Raw genomic sequence first — 23,720 nt, 5'->3', positions numbered from 1 at the left:
AAAGAAAAACTGGAACTTCAGAGTGGAGAACCTTAGCAGACACCACTTTAACGTGATCTGCCCTAAGTCTTATTGATAGCACGTATCTCCTGATATGAGGATGCCCGAAGGCCACTTCACCTTTGTGGTGTTCTTCCTCTGAGTTTATAATCTCAGTCTAATTATGACAAAGCATCAGAAGAACCCAAACTGAGGGACATCCCGCAAAGTACCTGACCGCTACTCTTCAAAAATATCAAGGTGATAAGCAAGAAAAGCCTGAGGAGAAAGAAACTAAGGCAACGGGGCAAGTAAAGGCAGTGCGGTACCTGGGATGGGATTACGGAACAGAAAAGAGGCATCAGTGAAAAAATTCAGGCCAAAGGAATAAAACGTTTAGCTAACAGTGTTGTTTCAATGTTAACACTGCAGTTTTAAAAAACGCCTCATGGTTAAGAAAGATGTTGACAAGAGGGAAAGCTAGTTAAAGCTGGTTAAAGGGTCTACGGGAATTCTCTGTGCTTTCTTCACAATTCTTTGGTAAACCTAAAATTGTGTCAAAATAAAAAGTTAAAAAACACACAATCAAACATAAACAAACAAACAAAAAAATTGCTTCTCTCCATGGTGTAGAAAGCCTTGGGATAGGATAGAAGACAGCTGGTTCCTGGCTTCAGATTGCTCACTGGCTCTGGCCTTGAGGAATTCCCCTCTCAGAACACAGTCCCTCCATCTGTTCCATGATGTGGGGTAGAAGGGGTTAAGTGGTTTTCAAGCCATGATCACTAGCACAGAACTCTGGTGGTGTGTGGGGGCGAACAAAAACAAACAGATCCTGTCTCCCTCATCAACGCCTCCAAGCCCCCAGCCAGAGTAGAGCCACGTTGGTGTATCAGGCGTCCATATAACATTTCATTTGATGAAAGCTTTCTGGTGTAAAATGTTGAAAAGTACTGGAATAGATCATTTACAAGACTCCTTGCTAAACTTACATTCATCCTCCCCCGCCATGTCTTCCCTGAATTAACGAAGAATGACTGAGATACTCCCTTCCCTTTCCGGGAGTTTTCTGTGGGCCGGAGCCATGTCTGTTTCCCCAGCCTTTGTTGTGGGACAGAGTAGTCGGTACCAGGTAAACTGGTGCTGAGTCAGATGCTAGGAATCTACTAACCTCTTGGAAAGCAAGTGTGAAACGTATCCCTGACCCCAGAGTCTTGCTAATATCATCTACCGCCAAGAGATCTTGACTAAGACGCAAAGTCGTAAATTAATGTCCCCATCCGTGCCACATTTTAAGACCTGGATCAATTCTCCCTGCCTCCCAGAAGCTTCCCTTGATCCCTCCAGCTGGAAGTGACCTCTTCTTCCTCTGTGTTTCCACTGTCTCCGGTCTGTGCCTCTGACAAGGTGCTGCCGGATCTTCCCTGAATACTTTACCCAGCAATCCTACCCGAATACACAGAAGCCTTCATCTTGGAACCTCCTGTGAGCACCACGTGCTTTGTGCCCAGGAGGTGTCCCCTGAACACTGAAGTGGCGAATGAGTACGCACTAAGCCTCCTTGTTTCAAGGAGCTCAAAACAAGACTCTGACAGGTGTAGGTATGAATCCCAGCTCTGCCAGTTCCTATAGCATAAACTTAGACAAGTTGCGTAATGTCCCTGGGGCCACAATCTCAAGTCAGCCTTCGGCTAATAAACACGATAGTCCAGATCACACAACTCCAGGGGTCTAACACAGTACTTGGCAAGGTGGGTGGGTGTTCAAGAAATATTAGTTGAATAAATAACTAAACTGTAGCCTCTCTGAGCTTCAGTTCCTTTAACTGTAATACAAATGCCTACCTCGCATCGCCATAGTGAGATTAAACAGCAGAGCACAGTTGTACATGCAGCAAGACGCCTGGTGCATGGCAATTGCTCCATAAACGTTTATTTCTCTTCCAGTCTTTCCCCATCAGGTTTTTTCTCCAATGAGGGGGCTAACTTACGCACTTCTCCCAGCCACGTGCTTCATTATGAAGGCCAAATTAAGAATCCAAGGTGCTTACATTCGAGAAAAAGCAAAAGATGCTAGACCATGGGGTGCAGCATGGGGTATAATGTATTCACAGTAGCTCCACTAAGAAAACATCCAGGCCCCCAGTTGAGAGACTAACACAGCACCATTAGCATAACAGGTGTCTTTGCTCAAGAATGACACTTTAAAGACAAATCCCCCCAATGCATTCCCCAAACACAGGAGTGCATATTTAATTACACTTAATACCATCTTCTCCCTCCAGCTCTGTGCTTGGAGGGGACACAAAACTCCACCAAGTTGGGAAGATTTTTATAGAAATGGCTGGGATCCAGAACTGCGTCTTAGCTCCAATGCCCAAAGGAAAAATGTCAACAGTGGTGCTCCAAGGAAGGAGCTGCGGGCTTCCTCTGTTTGCTTGAAGAACATCTAGCTGAGAAAGAAAGCCGCGGAATGGGAAAAGCAGAACACACTGGGACCTATGAGAGCTGACGTTCACCGGGGGCAAGGCTCTGGGCTGAGCTCCCCCTCAGATTATTTTCAATACACAAAGCACACAAAATGGTGTCAATATAAACCATTTCAATTTTTATAGAAGGAAACTGAGGTGAGCAGGATTTGAGTCATTTTCCCAAGGTCACATACTTAATGATCGAGGAGCTTGGACTTGAACTCAGGCCTGGCTAGCCCCCAGGCAGAGTGTCTTCCTCATTTACTGTCCCAACTTTCACTTAGTGGGGACATGTTCTGTGATAGGCATTCTACACATCATCTCATTGAATCCCTGTCCCATTCAGTAGTGTTATCTCTACTTTACGAAAGAGAAAACCGAGGCTGAAATAAATTAATTAACTTGTCCAAGGCTGTAAGTAGAGGTAATATAAATCTAGGATTTAAATGCAAACGTATACGTTTTTTATCCTCAATGTCACACTAACTTGCTGTGCGAATTTGAAGAAGTGAGTTCCTGTCATCGGGCATCAGTTTTCGTCATTTTAAAAATGAGGGTCTTGGGACGCCTGGGTGGCTCAGTCGGTTAAGCGTCTGCCTTTGGCTCAGGTCATGATCCCAGGGGCCTGGGATTGAGCCCCTCTCTAGGCTCCTTGCTCAGCAGAAAGTTTGCTTCTCTCTCTGCCTCCTGCACTCACAAGTGCTCTCTCTCTCTCTCTGACAAATAAATAAATAAAATCTTTTTAAAAATTAGGGTCTTATAAACACAGATCTTCAAATTTCCTTATACCTCTAAAATGCCATGATTTTCTGTGTTTCTCTGACTCGGGGTCTTCTCTATTTGCCACCTCAGGGCATCCCTAACCCTTTAATGATCCCCAGGGGATGCTGAGATAATTGGTAAAAGGAGGTCTGGCTTTACTATTGAGTCCCTGGGTGATCTTAGACATGATAAACCTTTCTAAGCTTCAACCAGGGCTATTAATACTACTAATAATAGCTACAATATCAATGCCTAAATAACGAAGAATCGTTCTGAAGATAAAATGCATCAGCTGATGTGTGATTATTATCTTAAAACTGTCAAAGTACTATATAAATATTAGCTAGCATCATCATTATCACCATCATCATTATTATTATTAATAAGGTGCAATGCATTCATTGAGGGTAACTTCTATGTCAACATAGTGTAGATTCACGAAAGCCTAAATGGTCCTCTCTGGTCCCTGCAGAGAATCCCTGTGGTTTGCAAGATCACTCTTTGCAAATCCTCACTCAGATTTTAACAGACACTTTCAAATGGTTACTTGGAACATTTTATTGGGAAGATGAGGAGGTTCTGCTATAGCTCAGAAGCTAGCGGCACAGACTTTGGCCTCTCACAACCCAGGGTTCAAGCCTGAGCTCCATCACTTCTAATCAAAGAGCCTTCCCCTCTTGGTTTTCTCACATACCACAGGCAGTCAAGAAGACATTAGATAAGGTACCGTGCCTGGCACATAAAAGATTCAGAAGGCTATGCTAGTATTAATACCGAAATGTTACCCACACCCCAAATGCAGCAGCCAAAAGGATGCGCCATGCACACGGACTCGTGCAAGCAGGATAGGCAGGAGGGCCCAGGTGTTCCTTTTCAATGCCCGTCTCCCCGCGCCCCTGCTCGGGTACATACCCTTTCACATAGTGGTAAAGGGTGAAAAACACATTTGTTTAAAATCCATCTGCTTTTCATAACTTCCAGAAACCAAAATCTGCACGGGCAGCAGTTCTTCGCTGCTCCTAATTAATTCCTAAACAAAGACTGCTCTGGCAGCAGAGCGCTCTATGAAGCCGGTTGACCTCCTGATGCAGAAATGATGACACAGATGTTGTTACCGTTTCACAAGCTCATTTTTCACTTTGCACCACTTGGTCAGGCCAGCCATGTCTTCACCTCCAGAGGAGCGGGAGGTGGTCCCCGGGGGTGGCTCCGAGACCCCAGCCATCACCTCCCTTGGCTGCTGGCCTTTTCCCAACAGCAGCCTGGGGTGGAACAGACCAGAAAACCATCAGCTTGGTCTTTGATGGATGGAAGAGGTTGCCCAACGGACGAACCTCTCATCCACATGGCGCTCAGGAGGACACGGGCAATAATCACAGTCATCATGAACTGACGTCTATTATGTGCCAGGCGCAATCCGGAGGATTCTACTGTTTTAGCTCATTCATTCAATACAATCTTTGAAGATATGAAGGACAGTCCTCAGTTTAAAGCCCAGAAGCCAGGATCTTGGAGATACAATGAGAGAGTTTGTACCCTACAGCTCCCACTCACGGAGCACTTCCCCATTACCTCCTTGAGGCCTCGCTCACCTCTGGGATGCTCTGACAGGTTAGACAACTTGTTCCGGGTCATACAGGCAGGAGATGGAGAAACAGAAACCTAGCAAGCTGTGGGCCTCTCCTCTCAGAATCCAGGTCCTGTGTGACCTTGGGTGATCTCAGTTTTCTTATCCAACAAATGGGCACATACTTATACATCTCATCTGTAAACAATCATTAACAGGCGGAACTTAGTAAAATTTAACGAAGTAGTGTGTGACAACGATGATAGTGACATATTAAAAAGGCACCCGACAATTTTTTCCTTGCAATAACTAAGCAGAAGCTGCAATCATCAGCTGTCTCCCTGCAATCTGTGAGGCTACACCCAGCACTTGACATTGTGAAAAGTTCATGACTGGAACGCATGACAAGCTCATCCAACTGTCTATCTCCCAATCCATTCACCTAAGACTTTGCTGAGCTGCTATTATGTGCCAGGCACTCCCCCCTGCTTCTAAAAACCCCTCTCCTCTCCTTTCTTCCCTTTCCATTCTGTCCCCTTTCTGCTTTGTGATCACCTCCCCCTCCCCCACTCTTTTTGCTTTTCTCCTTTGTTCAGGAATGACTGCAGAGCCACTGGGGGCCGGTGTGGCAAAAACCACAACACTCTGCCCTATTAGCTCAGGCTGCCTAACGGAATTCCACAGACTGAGGGGCTTCAACAACAGAACCTTGTTTTTTCTCCATTCTAGAGGCTGGAAGTCCAAGATCAAGGCACTGACAGGGTTGGTTCCTGGCTTGCAGATGGCTGTCTTCTCATGGTGTCCTCACATGGCCTTTTCCATTATGTACATGCATCCCTGGTGTCTCTTCTTCATCTTATAAGGATACCGGTCGTATTGCATTAGGGACTCATTCTTACGACCTTACTTAACCCTAATGACTTTCTTAAGAGCCCCATCTTCAAATACAGTCATATGGGGGGGCTGGAGCTTCAGTGTATGAAAATTGGGGGGGGGTATGGAGGGGAGAGGCACAATTCAGTCTGTAACACCTGCCACTGTGAATCTCAAAATGAGGGCAGCCAGAGTGTCCAGACCAAATTCCACCCTGAACTTTAAATGACCTGTCTACAAAACTTTAGGCAAATGTCCACCCCTGGCCCCACCTAGATAGTTCTGGCAGAGATCCAGGAATTCCTTTTTCTGGCACTGACCAACTGTGTGACTCTAAGAAAGACCCTTCTCTGAGACTCAACTATAAAATGACATTTAAAAAAAAACTACTTAGGGGCACCTGGGTGGCGCAGTCATTAAGCGTCTGCCTTCAGCTCAGGGCGTGATCCTGGCGTTATGGGATCGAGCCCCACATCAGGCTCCTCCACTGTGAGCCTGCTTCTTCCTCTCCCACTTCCCCTGCTTGTGTTTCCTCTCTCGCTGGCTGTCTCTGTCAAATAAATAAATAAAATCTTAAAACAAAAAACAAAAAACTACTTACTATATTGTCAGGAGGTTTTAATGAAATGTTAAATGGGAACATGTTCTATTAATGTTTGTGGGTCAAGAGCATTTGGGCTTTAAGGATACCTACAATCTGTTGAGAAATTTCTAGTTATTGGATACCAAGCTGGCACATAACATGGATACCATAACAATGGTACCTCCTCTTCTACCGTCATCGCCACAAATGACTGTAGAAGAGGAGGTACCATTGTTATACTTCTTTTACCTCCAGGCTCAGAGAGGGCAAGGAGCTGGCCCAAGATCACACAGCGAAAGGCTGACAGAACCAGGTCCAGCTGATTCTCCATTCCCCTCAGCCACGCTGCTGTAATTATTGTAACAGCACAGACCTGCCCTGCAAGTGAGCTTCCTTTACCTGAGATCGTCTGCAATGAGGGGAGGGGGGCCTGCCCCACATCTCCCTCTAGAAGGCCTTTGGTAGCTCTGTGAATCATCTAAACAAAGCCCCTGGCACAGACACCAACACATTTCACTCCTTATTAAGGAAGGCCAAGGCAGGGCAAGCCTCTAGACGCTTCATTAGGGGAACATCAGGACACATAAGGACTATAATAAAAGAGGAACTGAAGAGGGTGTCTACGGGGAAAGCCCAGAGCTGCTCTTGCCTGGGCCCCTGCAGAGTTTTAGAGAAGGAAGGGAGGCTGCAGACAGAGCTGGACAAGGACAGGAGCAGATGAGAGGGGGTTTATGATTTATGAGAGCCAGAGTATTCTGGCCAGCAGGGCAAATGCAGAGTCTAGGTCCCATTTTGGTCTCTCCCTAGCTGTGTGACCTTGGGGAAGACCATTTAACTTGATGTACCTCAATATTTCAATCTATAAAATGGAGATAGCAATGCCCACCTGTCAGGGTTTTCGGATGAATGCCATCATTTTTTAAATGGGCACGTCAAGGGTATGACTTTCTCCCTGCTGGTCTCAATGAGCTGCAGGTCAGTGATTCTCCACAAATATTAGCTGCAGGGCTTTCCAGGATGCAGATTCCCCAGAAACCCCCACCAGGAATTCAGATCCAGCATACCTGGGGCAGAGCCCAGGAAACTGCCTCTTTAACGAACACCTCCAGGTAATTCTTACGTGGGAAGGAGATCTTGCTCCACACCAGCAGTAAACGGTAGGGCTTAGTATTAAGCAATTAAAAAACAAATCCTAATGCATGAGGGTAATGCAAGAACTTTAGAATCAAGATAGTTGGCTTCCAATCTCCTGCTGTTCACGATGCCGGAAATACTTATCAATGGACTTTGGTCTTTTCCCAGGTGACATGGGCAAAACACCCTAAACAATTATTTTAAGAAGTAAAACAACGTGCGTCAAAGCTCCCAGCACATTACCTGGAAAATAAGTGCTCAGTATTCTTTTTTTTTTTTAATTTTAAAGAATTTATTTATTTATTTATTTATTTATTTATTTATTTGATAGAAAGATAGCAAGAGGGAGCATGAGCGGGGGAGGGGAGGAAGGAGAAGTAGGCTCCCCACTGAGCAGGAAACCTGATGCAGGGCTAGATCCTAGGACCCTGGGATCATGACCTGAGCCGAAGGCAGACCCTTAACAGACTGAGCCACCCAGGCGCCCCTTATTCTTATGACAGATTCATTTTCACCTGGACCTTGAAAGGAATTTGTAATACGCCACAAGTGTGGAAACCCATGAGCAGAAACGGGGGCACAAAAGATTTTTTCCACCTTAATTCCAACCTCACACTTTGTTTAACCAAGCAATTTACAGAGGGCAAAAATAATTGGTGGTTTTAAATGCTTTGATACAACCAGGCACTGCAATCACGATAAATCATCTCCGACATATGCCCAGCTCCTCCAAGTGACAGATGACAAACAAACAAAAGCAGGACAAGGTCCTCCATCACAGGCGGAATCATTGAGTTAATGGAAGAATTATTGCTTCTGAAATCCACTCCAGTCCTATTGAGGGGAACGTTCCAATTTATCAAAGCCAAATGAACATTAATTGCAGCAGTCTGGTAAGTTTTCCAGCCGTTATGACCTTCATTGAATTTTAATCCAAAACAGATAAGATTTCCTTCCACACAAGAGGAAACAACACAATTAGCTCAAAATGACAGCTAGATTAGGAAGCAGGCACACGCAAACAACATACACGCACTCACACTCATGTGCAACCCCCACCCCAGCGAAAACACGGATTCTGCTAGGCTTGAAATGCAGCACAAAGGAGGTAAGCAGAGAAACGATAAATAAATACAATCACACATCTGCGTAACCCCCCTCCCCTTCGTTCAAGAAAGGAATTTCGGAGGCGGAAGCCAAGATGGAAAAGGTGGCAGGCAGTAATGGAGACAGAATTTCTGTTAACTGCTGTAATTAATGTTATGTCTCATTGGGGAGAGATTAGGAAAAAACAGAGAGGGAAGGAAGAAAAAACAAGTATTATTTTGCTATTAAAGACGCCCTTGAGCTGGGGAACATTAGCTGCAGAAGTCTGAATTGGGTAATTGTTCGACAGTACTGGTGGAAGTGCAGACAGGATGATTACCACGATGTACTGAAATATAGCTGCGCGGAACCTATGTTTGCGGCTCCCGCAGCATGCAGCCAGAGGCCTTCTGCGGAGTGCAGATCACAGCTGGGGGATGTCTAGAAAGTGCGGTGCTGTGGGGACCCCCCACCCACACAGACACATAAGGAAGCACATGTGTGCCGTCCTGCAGTCTAGCCTGCAAAACCAGCTCTGGCACTGACCTGCCACGTGACACCAAGTCACCTCGAGACCTATGGGCTTCGTTTCTGTATTTTCACTCTAACAGGAGGGCATTGGACTAGACGTGTTTTAAAGAGGCTGAAGTTTTTGTGGATTTTTTTTTTTTTTTTTTTTTTTTTAGAACTAAGTCAGAAATGTCTGTTGTCCTCACTTCCAAGCATTCACGATGAGGAAGATCCAGCTGCCACCTTCCACAGTCCAGAGTCAAGCCTGTCCTACCAACACATGGCATGGTGTAACTAGATGGTTGTGGAGATGGGCTCCTGAAAGGTCCTTTCCCCTCTTTGCTCTGGTAGGAGAAGAAATGTCTTAGAGAGATCACTTGGACTCAGAAACAATTTTTTAAGTAAACTCTACACCCAACGTGGGGCTCAAACTCATGACCCCGAGGTCAAGGGTCTCATGCTCTACTGACTGAGCCAGGCAGGAGGCTCTGGAATTAGAAACTGAAGTTTGATCCTGGGCTCAGGCACTGGCTGTGTGACCTTAGAATAGAGATGTCTTAACTTCCTCATCCTTGGTTTTGTCATTTGTCCAATAGGAACAGCATAGTAGCAAGATCAATGAAATTGATGACACGACATCTGTAGAGAATTTTAATCTGATGAGGTAGAAACTATGAGTCTCACCATTTTTAGTGGGGGAAACTGAGGCACAGAACAGTAACTTAACCAACGTCACACTGCCAGTTAAGCGGTAAGGTCAGGATTCTGAGCCCGGCAGTCCAGCTCCAGACTCAATACTCTGTGTTCTTAAACCTCTTATTCTGAATTATAGACTCAGGAGCAGTTACAAAGCTGTTACAGAGAATTCTTTTATACTCTTCATCACTCGGCTTCCGCCAAAGTTAAAATCGCACATAAAAGAATAATCAAAACCAGGAAATTAACAACGACATAATACCATTAACTAAACCACAGACCTTACTTGGATTTTACCAGGTTTTTCACTAATGTTCCTGTTTTGGTCCAGGACCCCTCGAGGCACTGAGTTTCCATGTCTCCCCAGTCCTCCCTTACCTGTGACAATTCCTCAGCCTTTCCTGTCTTTCATGATCTTGACACTTTTGAAGAGTGCTGGACAGTTATTCTGTAAAAGGTCACTCACTTTGGGGTGTGTCTGATGTATTCTCATGAGAACGAGGGTACGCATTTTGGGCAAGTGTATCACAGAAATGGCATCGTGCCCTTCTCAGTGCTTCCTATCAGGGGACTCATGATGCCTGATGTTAACCCTGACCACTTGGTTAAAGTGAGGTACTGGGTTGAATGGTGGACCCAAAAAAGATAAGTTGACACCCTTGTCCCCAAAACCTGTGAACGCGACCTTATTTGGAAAAAGAGGGTCATTGTAGATGTAATTAAGTTAAGATCTTGCAAAAGGAGGTCATCCTGAATGATCCAGGAGGGTCCTAAATCCAATGACACATGTCCTTACAAGAGACACACAGACAAGAGGGCATGGAGGAGAAGGTGACATGAAGATGATGGCAGACATCTGGAGTTACGTAGCCATGAGCCACAAAATGCCTGGCACCTCCATAAACTAGAAAAGACAAGGAATAGATTATCTCCATCTCTCCCCAAGGATGAGAGAACACAGTCCTAATGACACCTTGTGTTTAGACGTTGGGTCTCCAAAACCATCAGAGAATAAATTTCTATTGTGTTAAGCCCCTTCATTTGTGGTTATTTGTTACATTAGCCCTGGGAAGTTGATACTAGTATCCCCTAGATTCTCTACTGTAAAGCCACCCTTTTCCTTTTATAATTAAGAAATATCCAGGGGGTGATACTTTGAGATTCTGCAAATATCCTGCTTGTTCTTGAAGTTTCACCCATTAATTTTAGTATACATCAGTGCATCTTGTCAGTAGTAATTATTACAGTGGTGACTGCGTAATGGTGATTTTCCACTTTCCCTCTTTCCTTCTACATTTATTAATTGGGATACGACCATAAGAAAGAGCTATCTCTTCTATCTCATTCATTTATTTAGTCTATTATTTCTATCAGTATTTTGGAGTCAATATTCTCAATAACTCCTACCCAACTTAGCTCAAAGAATTTTTGTGAAAGCCAAGCGTGGGGGTGAATTGGGGGAAAATATTTTAAAAGAGCAAAAGGAAAAGAAAGGGATCTTCTCTGAGTGCTGTTCTAAATATTTCATGTGTCTTTTATCATTTATGTCTCTCCTCAGCCACATGAATGAGGGATCCACAGCGACACTGTAGATTCAGGAGAAAGTAAGAATCAGAGAAGTTCAGAAATATGCCTAAGGACAAACAGCAACAAGGCAAAGAGACAATTTGAACCCACATCTGTCTGTCCAAACCTATGTTATTTCAAACCAAGGTGTCTTCTGAGGATCAGGAGAGTGGAAAGCGGGGAATGAACTGAAGAGGGAGCTGGAAGCTCTACTGTGTCCAAAGCCAAGTTCATTGGCACGTGGGCTGACTCAGGGCATGGGGAGAAGGGGAGTAAACAGCATGAACACTGCACTGCACATGCACACACACCCCGTGAACTCAACCTATGGTATTAGAATACGACACAGGAGCCCCAGGTTATGAAGGAAGATGATATGTGCTACAAGAAGCTGGAGTGCAGGGACACCTGGGTTAAGCTTCTGCCTTCAGCGCAGGTCACGATCCCAGGGTCCTGAGTCCCTGCTCAGCAGGGAGTCTGCGTCCCCCTCTCCCTCTGCCCGCCCCCCAACACACACTCTCTTGTTTTTCACTCTTGCTCTCAAATAAAATAAATAAAATCTTAAAAAAAAAAAATTGGAGTATTAAGGTGGGGAGTGGCCACCGAGGGGATATCCCCCTCAACTCTGCCACCCTGCTTACTACCCACCCCCCACTAGCATCTCTGCAGTCTCTGGAGCTCCCCTCCCCCTTCTCTTCTCCAGACCTTGGCACCTCAGCTCCTTCCACCTTCCCCTCTGCTGCCTCTTCTCAGATCCACTGTGCTGGCACCCACCTCCCTGTGTGCCCCCACTTCCTTCTCAGCCCTCTCCTCTCCTGGAGCCCCTCCACCACTTTTTCTTGGGCTTGGGTTCTGTCTGCCCCTCCCCCTGCTTCTATGTCTCCTCCTCTGCTCCCCTGCTTACTTCCCTGTGTGGTTCCTTCCTCCCTTTTATTGTTTCCTCCTTCCCTGCCTCTGCTTCTATGCTAAATCCTTTCCTGTCTATTCCTGCCGATTTCCCTGTATTTTTCTACCTCTCTCTCATTGTCCTTGGCTCCCTTCTTCTCTGTTTATTTCTCTCTGTATCCGGTAGTTTCCATATACCTAGCATGGAAGAGGTACTCAATAAATACTAGCAGATGTCTATTTTTCCTCTCTGTCTCTCTCTGCCTCCTTCTGTCTGACATGATGCAGATTTTTTTTTTATACACAACTTTTTTTCCTTTTTCCCATCCTGCATTCCATTTTGGCCAGAAGGTTCAAGCCACTGGGCCGTCTTTCTAGGTTGCTTCTTGCCACCTCCAGGATTTTCTGTCTGGGCTTGATTGCTGGCCCAGATGAATGGGGTAATCCCTTTTCTGGCCTCATTTCCTCCACCTGCAAAACGAAGGTGGGGTATCATCTGCTGCCGTTTGCAACTGCCCACATGCTTATTCTCTGTAAAGGACTGCGTTCCCCTGTCACTGGCTTTGGGGTTGGCCACGATGCGTTTTGGCCCTGGCCACAGAATGTGAGAGAACCCCCATCTCAGCACTGGGTTTAAGCAGCAGCCTAGATTCCTGCCAGTTCTTTTGCTCATTCCCTTTGCCATGGAAACCAAAGGTCTCAGCCTGGGACTCCCCTTCAGCCAAAGTTGCGGAAGGAAAAGACATGCAGAGCCGAGCCACAGCGACGGCAGCTGCCAACATGGAAGGGTCCGCGAGCAGTAAAGCGCTGTTCGGTCAGTCACCAAGACTCACAGTGATTTGTTTGTGGAATAAACGCGTGAGGGCTGACTCATCCAGAAGAGTTGGGTTCGCCAAGGTCTAAGGTGTTGTGAACTCTAACGTTCCAACCATATTTTATAGTTCTATTGCTTTTGGGGAAACCTAGCCAAATGCTTTCATGTGCACTGTCTCGGCCCCACGTGATGACTTTAATTTTATTTCCATTTTTCCAAATGACCGAACAAGAGGTGGAGACATCCAAAGTTCTACAGCTGCGATGAGGTAAAATCTGAACTTGAAACTCGGGGTCCTGACACCACACCACGTGGTCTCCACTTCACTACGCTGCATCTCCAAACGCTGTGGGAGATAGGGCACATTTCCTGGATGGCTTATTCTTCTCAGGATCCCCTAAGTCTAGCTAGAGACCCTGCAGGCTATTACTGAATCCTTGTTGTTGGAGCAAGTCAAGGCCAAGCTACAAGGTCCGTGTGATTCAATTTTTTCAAAATTCCTAAGTGTATTTGTGATTTTTAAATTCCACTTTCTGGAAAAAAAATAAATGGGATTTATGTGGTATGGCCCACTTACATAAAAATGTATTTGTACTGGCAAACTTCATTATGTCTTGCAACTGACAGAAGCTTGATGATCTCGATTTACAGATGGGGACCCTAAGGCTAAGGAGGGATGTGACCTGCCTACGGTCATGCAGCTCATGAGTGGCAAGCCTGGGACACCTGAGTCCCAGGCCACAGCTTCTTGGGCTGTGCGTATCACAAGTTTCTTCCACCATTAGATTTCTGTCACCTTCCCTCTTAAAATAATCTCTCCTAGGATATTTTCCCCATGACTCGGCTTTCTACCCAAAAGGCTTTTGGGACCTGCAGTCTGTAACAACTTAGCTTCTCCTGCCCTGGCTGCCCTGGGCCATTCTTCAATAATATTGCTTATAAATAATACAGCAATGGCACTTATTACTGAAATTGTCCCCTACCCCCAAAATATATGTTGCACTCCTACTGCCCAGATCCTCCGAATGTGACCTTCTATGGAGATCGGGTCTTTACAGAGGTAATCAAGTTACAGTGAGGTCACCATGGTACAACCCAACCCCATATAACTGGCGTCCTGATAAAAAGTGGAAAATGTAGACGCAGAGACAGATGGGCGCCCAGGGAGAAGGCCGTGTGAAAATCAGAGCTATGCAGTCATAACCAAGGAATTACCAGAAGCTGGGGGATCGGTCTGGAACACTTTCCCCTAGTGCCTTCACAAGGAGAGTGGCCCTGCCCACATCTGTGTCAGACATCTAGGCTCCAGAAACATGAGACAACACATGTAAGTCCCTCGGTGTGTGTCCTTTGTTGTGGCAGTACTAGGAAACTAATACACTGAGAAAGAGCAGAATCCTAACATCTCCAAAGACCCGACTACGTGTCAGGCTGTGTCCTATGTGCATGTGTCATCCTACAACCCCCTTAGGCAGGTCCTTCCATCCTCACCCCATTCCAGATAAGGCTGTGGAAGCAGAGGGAGGAAAGAGGCCCTCGTTACATGGCTAGCCAGTCAGTTATGGGGCCAGAATGTGACCCTGGGGACCCCGATCGACAGTTCTTGCACACTAGTTACATCCTCTGTGCCTGCATTTTCTCCAAAGTAGAACAGGAGTAACGACGGTAGCTGCTGAACTGGGATTATTTAAAGAACTGAGTAAGTTAAACATATGCCGATCATCTACAAGAAGCATTATAGCAGCTCTTGTTAACATGAAGGTTCTTCACTGTTCTCTTTTCTCATCATTTTTTCAGCTATTGTTTCTCTGAACATGTGATCCCCAAAAGTAAACACACTGTTTCAGGTCTCACCCAGAACCTCTAAAACTAGTTGTTCCGAAAACTCATCTTTCATTAACACAACTTAAAATGTGGAGCCACTTTTAGCAACCAGAGCCCAGACAGTTGGCTCATTCTGAGCGTGTGGTTGACTTTTTAAAAGCTTTTTTTCCCCCTTTTCCCTTTTTTTTTTTTTTTTTGCAGATAAGATTGTCATTGTTAGGTTTAGTAGACAAGTAAACCATCGCATGATTGAGTGATTAAATCAATGAACTAAGGAAGGCATGGTATGCTGTGAATAAATACTGGAATGGTTGGGGCAATGATCTAAAGTCATTTTTCACAGAAAGCTTTAAAAAGAATTAGCCCCATATCACACAAATCCTTTAAACAAAGCTTCTGATTGAGAATAGTAATAATAATTTCTTAGATTTATGTGGCATTTTATAATCCTCAAAGTATTTTCCTATATAATATTATGCCATAGAATCATAGATCCTGTAAGTTTGAAAGAACCACAATACGCATCTAACTTAACTGTTATTCCTCTCAAAATACTGATGAATAGGGCCTCTAGCCTTTTCTTGCATACCCCCAGAGACAAGGAACTCACTACCCCCATGACTCAGTCAGTGCAGTGCCAGGTAGCTCAAACACTTGGGAAGATCTGTCCTGCCATGGACAGGGATGTTGGTCCCTTGTCACCGCCCCCTCACTGGGACGCACCAGTAAAAATCTGCAGCATTTTCTGTAAGATGGTCCTTTGGAAAGATGTGTTCTCGAAGACCTTCTTCCCCTCCACATCAAACCCAACATTTCCTTTCATCCCCTTTCTCAACATTTGTCACCAAGGTGTGTCACCAATGTTGTCACTACAGCTAACATTTGGATAACAGCTACCACTTTTTGAGCACTTAGTGAATGCCAGGCCCTGCATCATACAGAATCATGCCCAAGAGCAAAGACTCAATCTGGATAGACTAGAGTCATAATCCCAGCTTCAGAATTCACTGGTGGTATGAACTTGAGCATGTTGCAAAACCTCATTAACTCCCAGGTTCCTCGTGTGTAAATGAGGGAAATAAGAGTATCGATCTTTTAGAGTATTAGAACAGTTAAATGGAATGATATATGTGCTACACCTTGCCTGTGCCTGGCATACAGAAAGCCCTCGATGATGGTGGCCGTTATTTTCATTGTGCAGGACATGGGCATGGGTCAGCTCATTTAGCACCTAGAAAAACTCTCAGAATTAGAGAATATTATCCCATATTTCACAGACGATGATTTTGATTTGACCAAGGTCATAAAACTAGCAACAGAGATCCTGTTCAGCCTTGGAGCTGACTTCCAAATCATAACCCTCCCTTAACGTACCCACAGATTCGCTATGAAGAGGGAGGCTGTGCAGGCATTTGATCATTAGACCTTATAATTTGAGCCATCAGCTGATGCAGAGAGAAGAGAAATGGTGGTCTATATTTGCACTGTCAGGGTGAAGGCTCTGGAATCAGCCTATATAGAGTGAAATACTGGGTTTACCATTTAATCTTAGGGTGACCAAAGTCACACCAATAGCTACTGATTTTGTTAGTATCTCAGGCTCAGGAATTAACAAGCCCAAAGAGCATGCCGGTTCCACTCCAGTAGGCATGGATTGTAGCAGGTTCCAATGACTGAGCCAAGGCTGGCTGCCCTGCATGGGTGAGCAGGAAGTTTGTGCTGAGCAAAGGGAGTGCAGGACATGGACCCTGGCATTTCTTTGACATGTGACTGGACAACTGGGGTCTTCTCACTAACAATTTCAGATCTTTACCAAAGATGAAAACAATACAAAAATCTAAGAGACCAGGAGCCACCTTGTCCCAAGTAACCATGGGACATGAGTTTCAAATCTCGGGAAGAGCCTGGTTCCAGAACTGCCTCCTTTTTAGCCACACAGTTTTAGGCACGCAAGTCAGTTAAACTCACTGTGTCTCAAGTTTCTCATCTGTGAAATGGGGAAACAGAACCCAGCCACTGTGAATGCCACTTTGAACGTCTGCTTAGGGAAGAAGGAAGCCAACACTCTTTTTGTTCCTGCTGAATTGTCTGTAGCCGGACTGGCAAGGACAGAGTCTATCTAAGCCACTGAGAGGCATGCCCTGCAGGCCAAGCCGTGCTGACAGGCTGGGGGATCACAGACAACTTGTGGTCTATAGCTGGACCCCAGTTTATCCATTTATGAAATGAAAGGGTATAATAAACGCATCTTAAAGTTTTCAACTGAAGTGCCCGTAAGAATAAGAACCTACGGTCTTATACACCATGCTCCTCTGAGGCAGGTGTGTGCTGTCCCGACACAGCAGGTATTAGTGGCACCCTCATTTAGAGATGACAAAAGCAAGGCACAGAGGCATTGAAGACTTTGCCCCAGATCACCCAGGGTGGTAGGCGAAACCGTGGGACTTCACATCCAGGCACCCAAGCTCTGCAGTCTGTGTCTATTCACCTCCATGTCCCCCACCTTCTGCACAGGGGGCAGGTGTGTCCCACCTCAGAGAAGCCGCGCTGCCATCAGTGAACGCCTTGGGGCTCAAAGTTTCCCGGACTTGACTCTGTCTCCTGTGAGTAAGGTGAGGACAAGAAAGATCCAGATTTTGGAGCCCTGAAGGCAGAAAAGAACCACAGGGACCACAAGGTGGTAGCCTTGGGCCACTTTAGTGCGTGGCCAGAGAAGATCTAGGTGGTGGCAACCAGTGCCTGCCTCTCTGCCAACCGCATCTTGAATTACAGCGAATTCCAGATTCGTGTGCGTCTGAGTGACTTCTTCCCTCTAAGCGGAACTCACGGAGCAGAATAAAAAGGGGAAGAACACCTACAGTCCTCGGGGAGAGTGTGATTTAGTGGAACTAACACTGAACCTGGAAGCAGAGAGAGTGCATTCAGGGCTCATTTATAAATGACATTATACCATCTAGGTTACTGGTTTATGGGAAGGAGGCATAAAAGTAAATCTGGTGCCAACCAACAAAAACACTTAAAAAATATTAGTCAGAATGGAGCGGAGCCTCACTCTCAAACATTAAATAAGGAAGTCGCACCCCCTCAAAACATCTTAGCATCAGATGGTGGCCCATGCCCCATGAGGACTCTAGCGAGGACCCTGGGATAGTGCTTACACACTTGCACCCCAAAGTTAGCATGCAGGCATTCACTTGGCTTGGCATGTGGCTGCATCATTTGCAAAATATATATATGGGAAAAGTCTATCACACTCATTCCATGAATAACACAAAGGCCTTGATTTGTTCTTCCACGTGACGAGCATGCGTTAGGTCCAAAATTAACACTGCTGTCTGGCTGGGCTATGTGTGTGTTTTTCCAAAAAGAGAAAACTTCCAAGCTCTTACTCAGCCTTAATCAGAATATCGAATGCAGCGTTAGAGGAACCAGAGGAACCGAGACCAAAAGCAAAACTCTGCCCCACTGTAGACTCTCAGTAAACACTGTTGGCTGTTGAAACGGAAAAGAAAGGCGTGGGCGGTCGTGCTACCGCGCTGCGTGGCCTTATGCCAATTTCTTCACCTCTCTGGGCTGTACCTTTCTCATACATGGATTGGGAATAACATTTCCTACCCTCATGCATCTGGCAGAGAGAGTTGTGCTAAAAGAGAAAATAATGACTTGAGGAGTGAAAAGCACTAGGGGGATGTCACTCGTAGCTATTATCAGATCTCTTCTTGAGCCAATTAGACCCTGTACATTCTGCATAATGAATTTGTTTTTTCCTATCCACCATGCAGAGCCATTAAGTCCAGCTTTTTAAAGAAACCATTAATATGAGCCTCCATGCATTTTAGACGACCATTCAAGTGATTTAAGCCCTAGCCGCCTTCTCTGAAGAGATAGCAGACTCCAAGAGCTCCAGGTCATGGGGCCTGCAGAGATGGAAGGCCACTGCCCCCTCTCTGGGCCCAGAACTTCAGCTCTCCCATGGAGGTGACATGCCGGACTTCATGCTTTCTTGGTGATAATGCAATGAGGTGATGTCCACAAATGTGCCCAGCTCAGTGCTGGACACATGGTTAGCTGATCCATAAATACTTGCACTGACGGAAAGAGTGAAGTGGACATAGTTCAGGCCTTGTAGCCAGACATGCTTGGGGGTTCCAACAGCCGAGAGCAGCTCCATCTCCTACGAGCTATGTGACCTTGGGTAAGCGTCTTGGCCCTTCTGACTCGGTATTCACAACTATAACATGAGGGTAATGGAGGGGCATCCATGTGTCATGGGGCTATGCCTAGTCCTGCCCCAAGGGCCACCATGCGCTGCCCACACTGCAGGGGGTCTTATGAGGGTCAGAATACCCAGCACATCAAGGGCACTTGGGGACGGGCATGCTCCAACTTTGGTTCCAATTTTGTTTGTTCAGTCCTTCTTGGAAAGGCCAGCTGAATTTTGGAGCACTGAATCTCAGCCCCCGGCAGAACAGGCCAACCACGTGACAGATGTTAAACAGCTATTCCCAGAGAGGTCAGCCAAAAGGCCAAGGAGCTGGCGACCCTTTCCTCTCTTCTCTGAAGCACGGTTAGTTTGTCACAGCTGACAGATGATGGATGGGTATGCATCAGTCCAACTGACACCAGAGAATCCACCTGACCTTCTGTTGATCATTCTTACCTCTCGCGCTCAGTCAGTTCTTTCCCTCCTCGGCTGGCAAGCCCCCGCCTCCCTCCCTCGTCCCCCCACCTCACCGTCGCCACCCCCCAGCGCCTCCCGGCATTCCCGCTCACTCACCATCACAGAAATGTGGAGAATGTGCATCTGCTCTTCTACAATCTCTGAGGGCTCCTGGAGCGTGGGCGCCGTGGCCCGGGCCAGCTGGCCGGCACTGCTCATGGAGACGTGGAAATACAAGGTCCCGTTCTCCAGCCACTGCTGCCTCCAGTGCACCAGCGAGATGTCCGCTGCCGTGCCAGACATCTCTGCAAGACAAGACCGGAGGCGCTGGGTGAGCGGCACGCCTGGCCTCGGTATTCCAGGGAGGGAAGGAGCCACGCGTGTTCAGGAGCTCCGAAGGCACCTACTTTGTACCATCCAGGATGCCTTTCCCTATATCGAATCTATGGGCTGGAGACCGTCACTTCCCCTGTGACCAAGAATCTCCCCAAGCGACGGAGCAGCAAAGGCAGAGGGTGAACCCAGGTCCGTCTGGGGCCCTTTTGTATAGCACCATGTGTGCTAAGATGATTCGTTCCTCTAAATCAAACCAACAGGAACCAAACTATGCAAGTGATGCAGGTGCTTACATTCTCCTGAGGGCATGGAACTGGGAGAAGGTGAACGGAGGACACCTCCATCCTTGAGAAGAGCAGGGGTTTAGAGTGAATTCTTTACAAGCTGAGCTGGAAATGCTCACAGGCTAACTGCAGAACCTCAGCACGGAGAAAGCCCGAGAGAACATCTGGCCCAGCCTAAGAGCCTCAGGATTATCCTTTATAGGAAAGGAGCTTGGTAAGTGGGCTGTTCTGAACCTCTTTCGGCTGCTTCGGTCAGAGCAGCTCCATTTTTTGCTAGCGTTTATACTGCATGACCAGCAAGGGAGTGTTGGCACCCAAGTTTCCATGGCTTAAAAATACTTGGAAAGCCACTGCCCCACCCCAGAGTTCTCATATGACCAAGCGGAAGTTAGGACCTGCGAGCAAGTTACAGTCCCCTGGTCAGTGTGTATGTATGTATGTATGTATGCACTTAAAATACTTTATTTATTTATTTATTTATTTGAGACAGAGAACGAGCAGTGGGGGGACAGAGGGAGAGGGACAAGCAGATGAGCAGGGAGCCCAACACAGAGCTTGGCCCCAGGACCCTGACCTGAGATCATGACCTGAGCTGAAGGCAGACGCTGAACCCACTGAGCCCCCCAGGCGCCCCCAGTCACCTGGTCTTTAAATGATTAATAGTACTTCCTTCCAATAGAAGCGTACCAACATGGCCTCTTACCGAGTAAGAAGGGCGAGAGCACTGGCAACCAGAAGTGTCCCTGCACTAAGATCACATAATCTTTTCATACTGCTGCCCACCAGAGGGATTGCGTCCCTGGAAATGTCCTAGTAGGACAAGGCCTATCACGATGTCTTCTGAAGAAAGGGGAAGGGTGATAGGGTTCCTGGAGAACTATCAAGACTTCATTCAAGCAAGAGTTACCATAGAGATGGAGGCACTCCATCGTGGACAAGTAGCTGTAATAATTCTGAGGCTTGGAACTCTGGACCATCTTCCCAAGACATGGACCTGACCTAGAGGCAGTATTCCCACAGTCACCGCAGACCTCATATGCACATGTGCATGTACACACACACACACACACACACACACACACACACACACACACGCTTGAGGAGGACTGACGGGGAAGCCGAGTTAGGACTTCTTACCCAAGCAGCTCTCCCCGTGCCCCACTCTGCAGACCCTGGCAACGCTGAAGGAAAAGGAGTCACGGTGACGAGATGATGTTTGCTCACCAAGTTCTACTGAATTATTCTTGTATCGTCCACTCCCCATAGACTAACTCCTTGAGGTCCCCTAGTCCTTGGGGAAGAGCATCTGGCACTTAATAAGTGCTATAAAAAGTTAGCTATTAATATTTATTATCATTATTATTATTAACAGGGACAGGATCTTATTCACCCTTCAGCTGCTGCGGAAAAATCCTTGAGACACACTTGACTGCTTGTTTTCTCTCCCCCTCCTCCTCCAGTCCACCAGGAAACCTTTTCAAAACCCACCCCAAAGGTATCCCTTCTCGGCTCCCCTCCTGCAAGCACCTCGGCCAACACTCCACCCTCTCTTGCCTGACTGACCGCACGGGCTTCCTGACTGGACACTCCTCTTGCTCCCTCGCTCTCCTGTCTATCCTCACCCAGAAGCCAGAGGACTCCTGCCACAGCCTGTTCGCTCCCATCACTCCTCGGCTCGAAACCCTCAACAGCCTCTACCTCTTTCCAAGGAAAAGACAAGGTGGCCAGGATGTAGTAAGTGAGGGGTTCAAGCGAACACCCGCCTGGGCTTCCCTTGCCATGCCAAGAGCTGAGCGGGGACGGAGACAACCACGAGCCTTCATCGGCTCTTCGGCCATGGGCCCCAAAGGACCCCAAGAGCTCATTGTGGGGCACCGGGGGGAGGAGACTGGCTGGGTGCCCAGGGTGTGCAGCGGGCCTCTTCCCAGCACCTTCTCCCCCCTGCCACTGCCCCACTCCTGGCCTCAGCACCCGAAGCGCTGGCAGCAGCTTCTCTGGCAGCTGGCCAGCTGGGCCAAGGCAAGGTGAAGACATCATGGTAAATGGCCGAGCTCAGTCCCTCACTCACGTTTCTCTCAATGTATCAAAGCCCAGAACCAGAGCCCCAGGGAGCCCAGGGCTACAAGTTGTCCCTGGAAATAGCGGTCTCTTGTGCAGCAGCTCGAGGAAAAGGACTCATGTGCCGGTGGTCGGGCAGGCCCTTGCCGCACCGTGTCTGCGATCGAGGAGGCCGTGGTGTAAGCGGAGGACGGCTCGCTGAAACCTGCGCTCGTCACTCCCGGAGCTCTCCGCAGCCTGTGCTCGAAATCCCACGGCTGAAGAAGCCCGTCCTCCCCACGCTCGGATTCGAAAACAGAGGATCACCGAGGGTCAGTCCCTTGCTTCGGGCCACTGGTGAATTTATACCCAGCCGGACCCAGTGGATTTCCAGTCCACACAATTGTTACTGTGCCTCTAGCTCTTACAACATCTCCTTTTCCTTGACTAAATTAGGCCATGAACCAAAACTAGATTGAGCTCTTTGTTTGCTTCAGCGATGAGTGCACAGTCAGCAGACAGTAAACGTTAAATGATAATAACAGTGTGTGAAACACAGTAAATATTGAATCACAGAGATCAGCTCTGGACTCACTCTATTACAAAAGAAGGAAACTGTTGCTGAGGCGGGGAGGAGGGCCATGGTGCCTCAGAGAGAAAACTGCCCTGCTGGAAGCAGGAGGCCCTATCATTTATTCCCTCATTCATTCATCCCCTCATCCCCTGATTCATTCATTCATTCACTCACTCATTCGTTCATTCCCTCATTCATCCATTCCCTCATTCATTCATTCACCATTCCCTCATTCATTCTCTCATTCATTCATCCCCTCATTCATTCATTCATTCATTCATGTGTGTGTTTGTTCACTCATCCAACACACTTTATTGAGGACCTACTCAATTGTGGGCATGTTAGTAGCTCAGAACATGGAGGGAAATGAGGCACAGTCTTGCCTTTAGGAAACTCAGTCCTTTAGTGGCAGAAATTCTACCCACTCCCCAGCTGGCATCTCACTGCCCACACATGCTCGTACTGCCCACATAACGTGGCCCCAGACACTGCACATTATCCTGACACACCCACTACTGCCATCCCCTCCTCACATGCTCCAGCTCTGCAGGACTTGCACCTGTTTCTCAAACAGACCAGCTTCACTCTCATCTCAGGGCATAAGGACTCTGTCCTGTCTGCCAGGACTCTCCTCCCAGACCTTGCAAGCGACCTTCTTCTCGGCGTTGGCCTCCCAGTCCCAGGGACACCTGCTCAGAGAGGCTCTGCCAGGTTTAGCTGAAGTTCTCCTCTCCACACACATCTACGCTCTATTGTATCCCCTTTACAAAGCCTTTTTATAGCACTTGTCACTATTAGAAATGAATCATATATATTTTCTGAAACATGTGTTTAATGCCTCTCTCTCCAGGAAAGCAGAGACCTTGCTTATTTCCTGCCATATCGCAAGTACTTTTAAAAGTGCTTGGTACATAATAAGTGCTCATTGAAAAATTACTGAATTGCCAATGATGGACACACACACACACACACACATCCATAATAAGATTATGGAGGTACGGTTAAGCCTCATTACAGAATTAAAGAAAGAATAAGTAAAGGTCCATTGAGAATTTGAAGGTACAACAGGACTGTCCTAGC

At 46.9% G+C, this 23,720-nt stretch overlaps 1 protein-coding gene across 2 annotated transcripts in view; it reads right to left on the bottom strand.

Annotated features, from left to right (window-relative positions):
- ASTN2 (astrotactin 2) overlaps positions 1–23,720 on the bottom strand; it is an 845,639-nt gene that overhangs the window by 704,274 nt on the left and 117,645 nt on the right. For both annotated transcript variants that reach the window (XM_045791077.2, XM_087869420.1), the window contains exon 2: positions 19,527–19,714. In XM_045791077.2, the coding sequence (XP_045647033.1) occupies positions 19,527–19,714 (188 nt within the window). The remainder of the gene's footprint in view (positions 1–19,526; positions 19,715–23,720) is intronic.

The sequence above is a fragment of the Ursus americanus genome, chromosome 18 (genome assembly GCF_024610735.1).
Source record: "Ursus americanus isolate L20-20 chromosome 18, mUrsAme1.1.p, whole genome shotgun sequence".
NCBI lineage: Eukaryota > Metazoa > Chordata > Mammalia > Carnivora > Ursidae > Ursus > Ursus americanus.
This window is presented reverse-complemented; position numbering and strand designations above follow the sequence as displayed.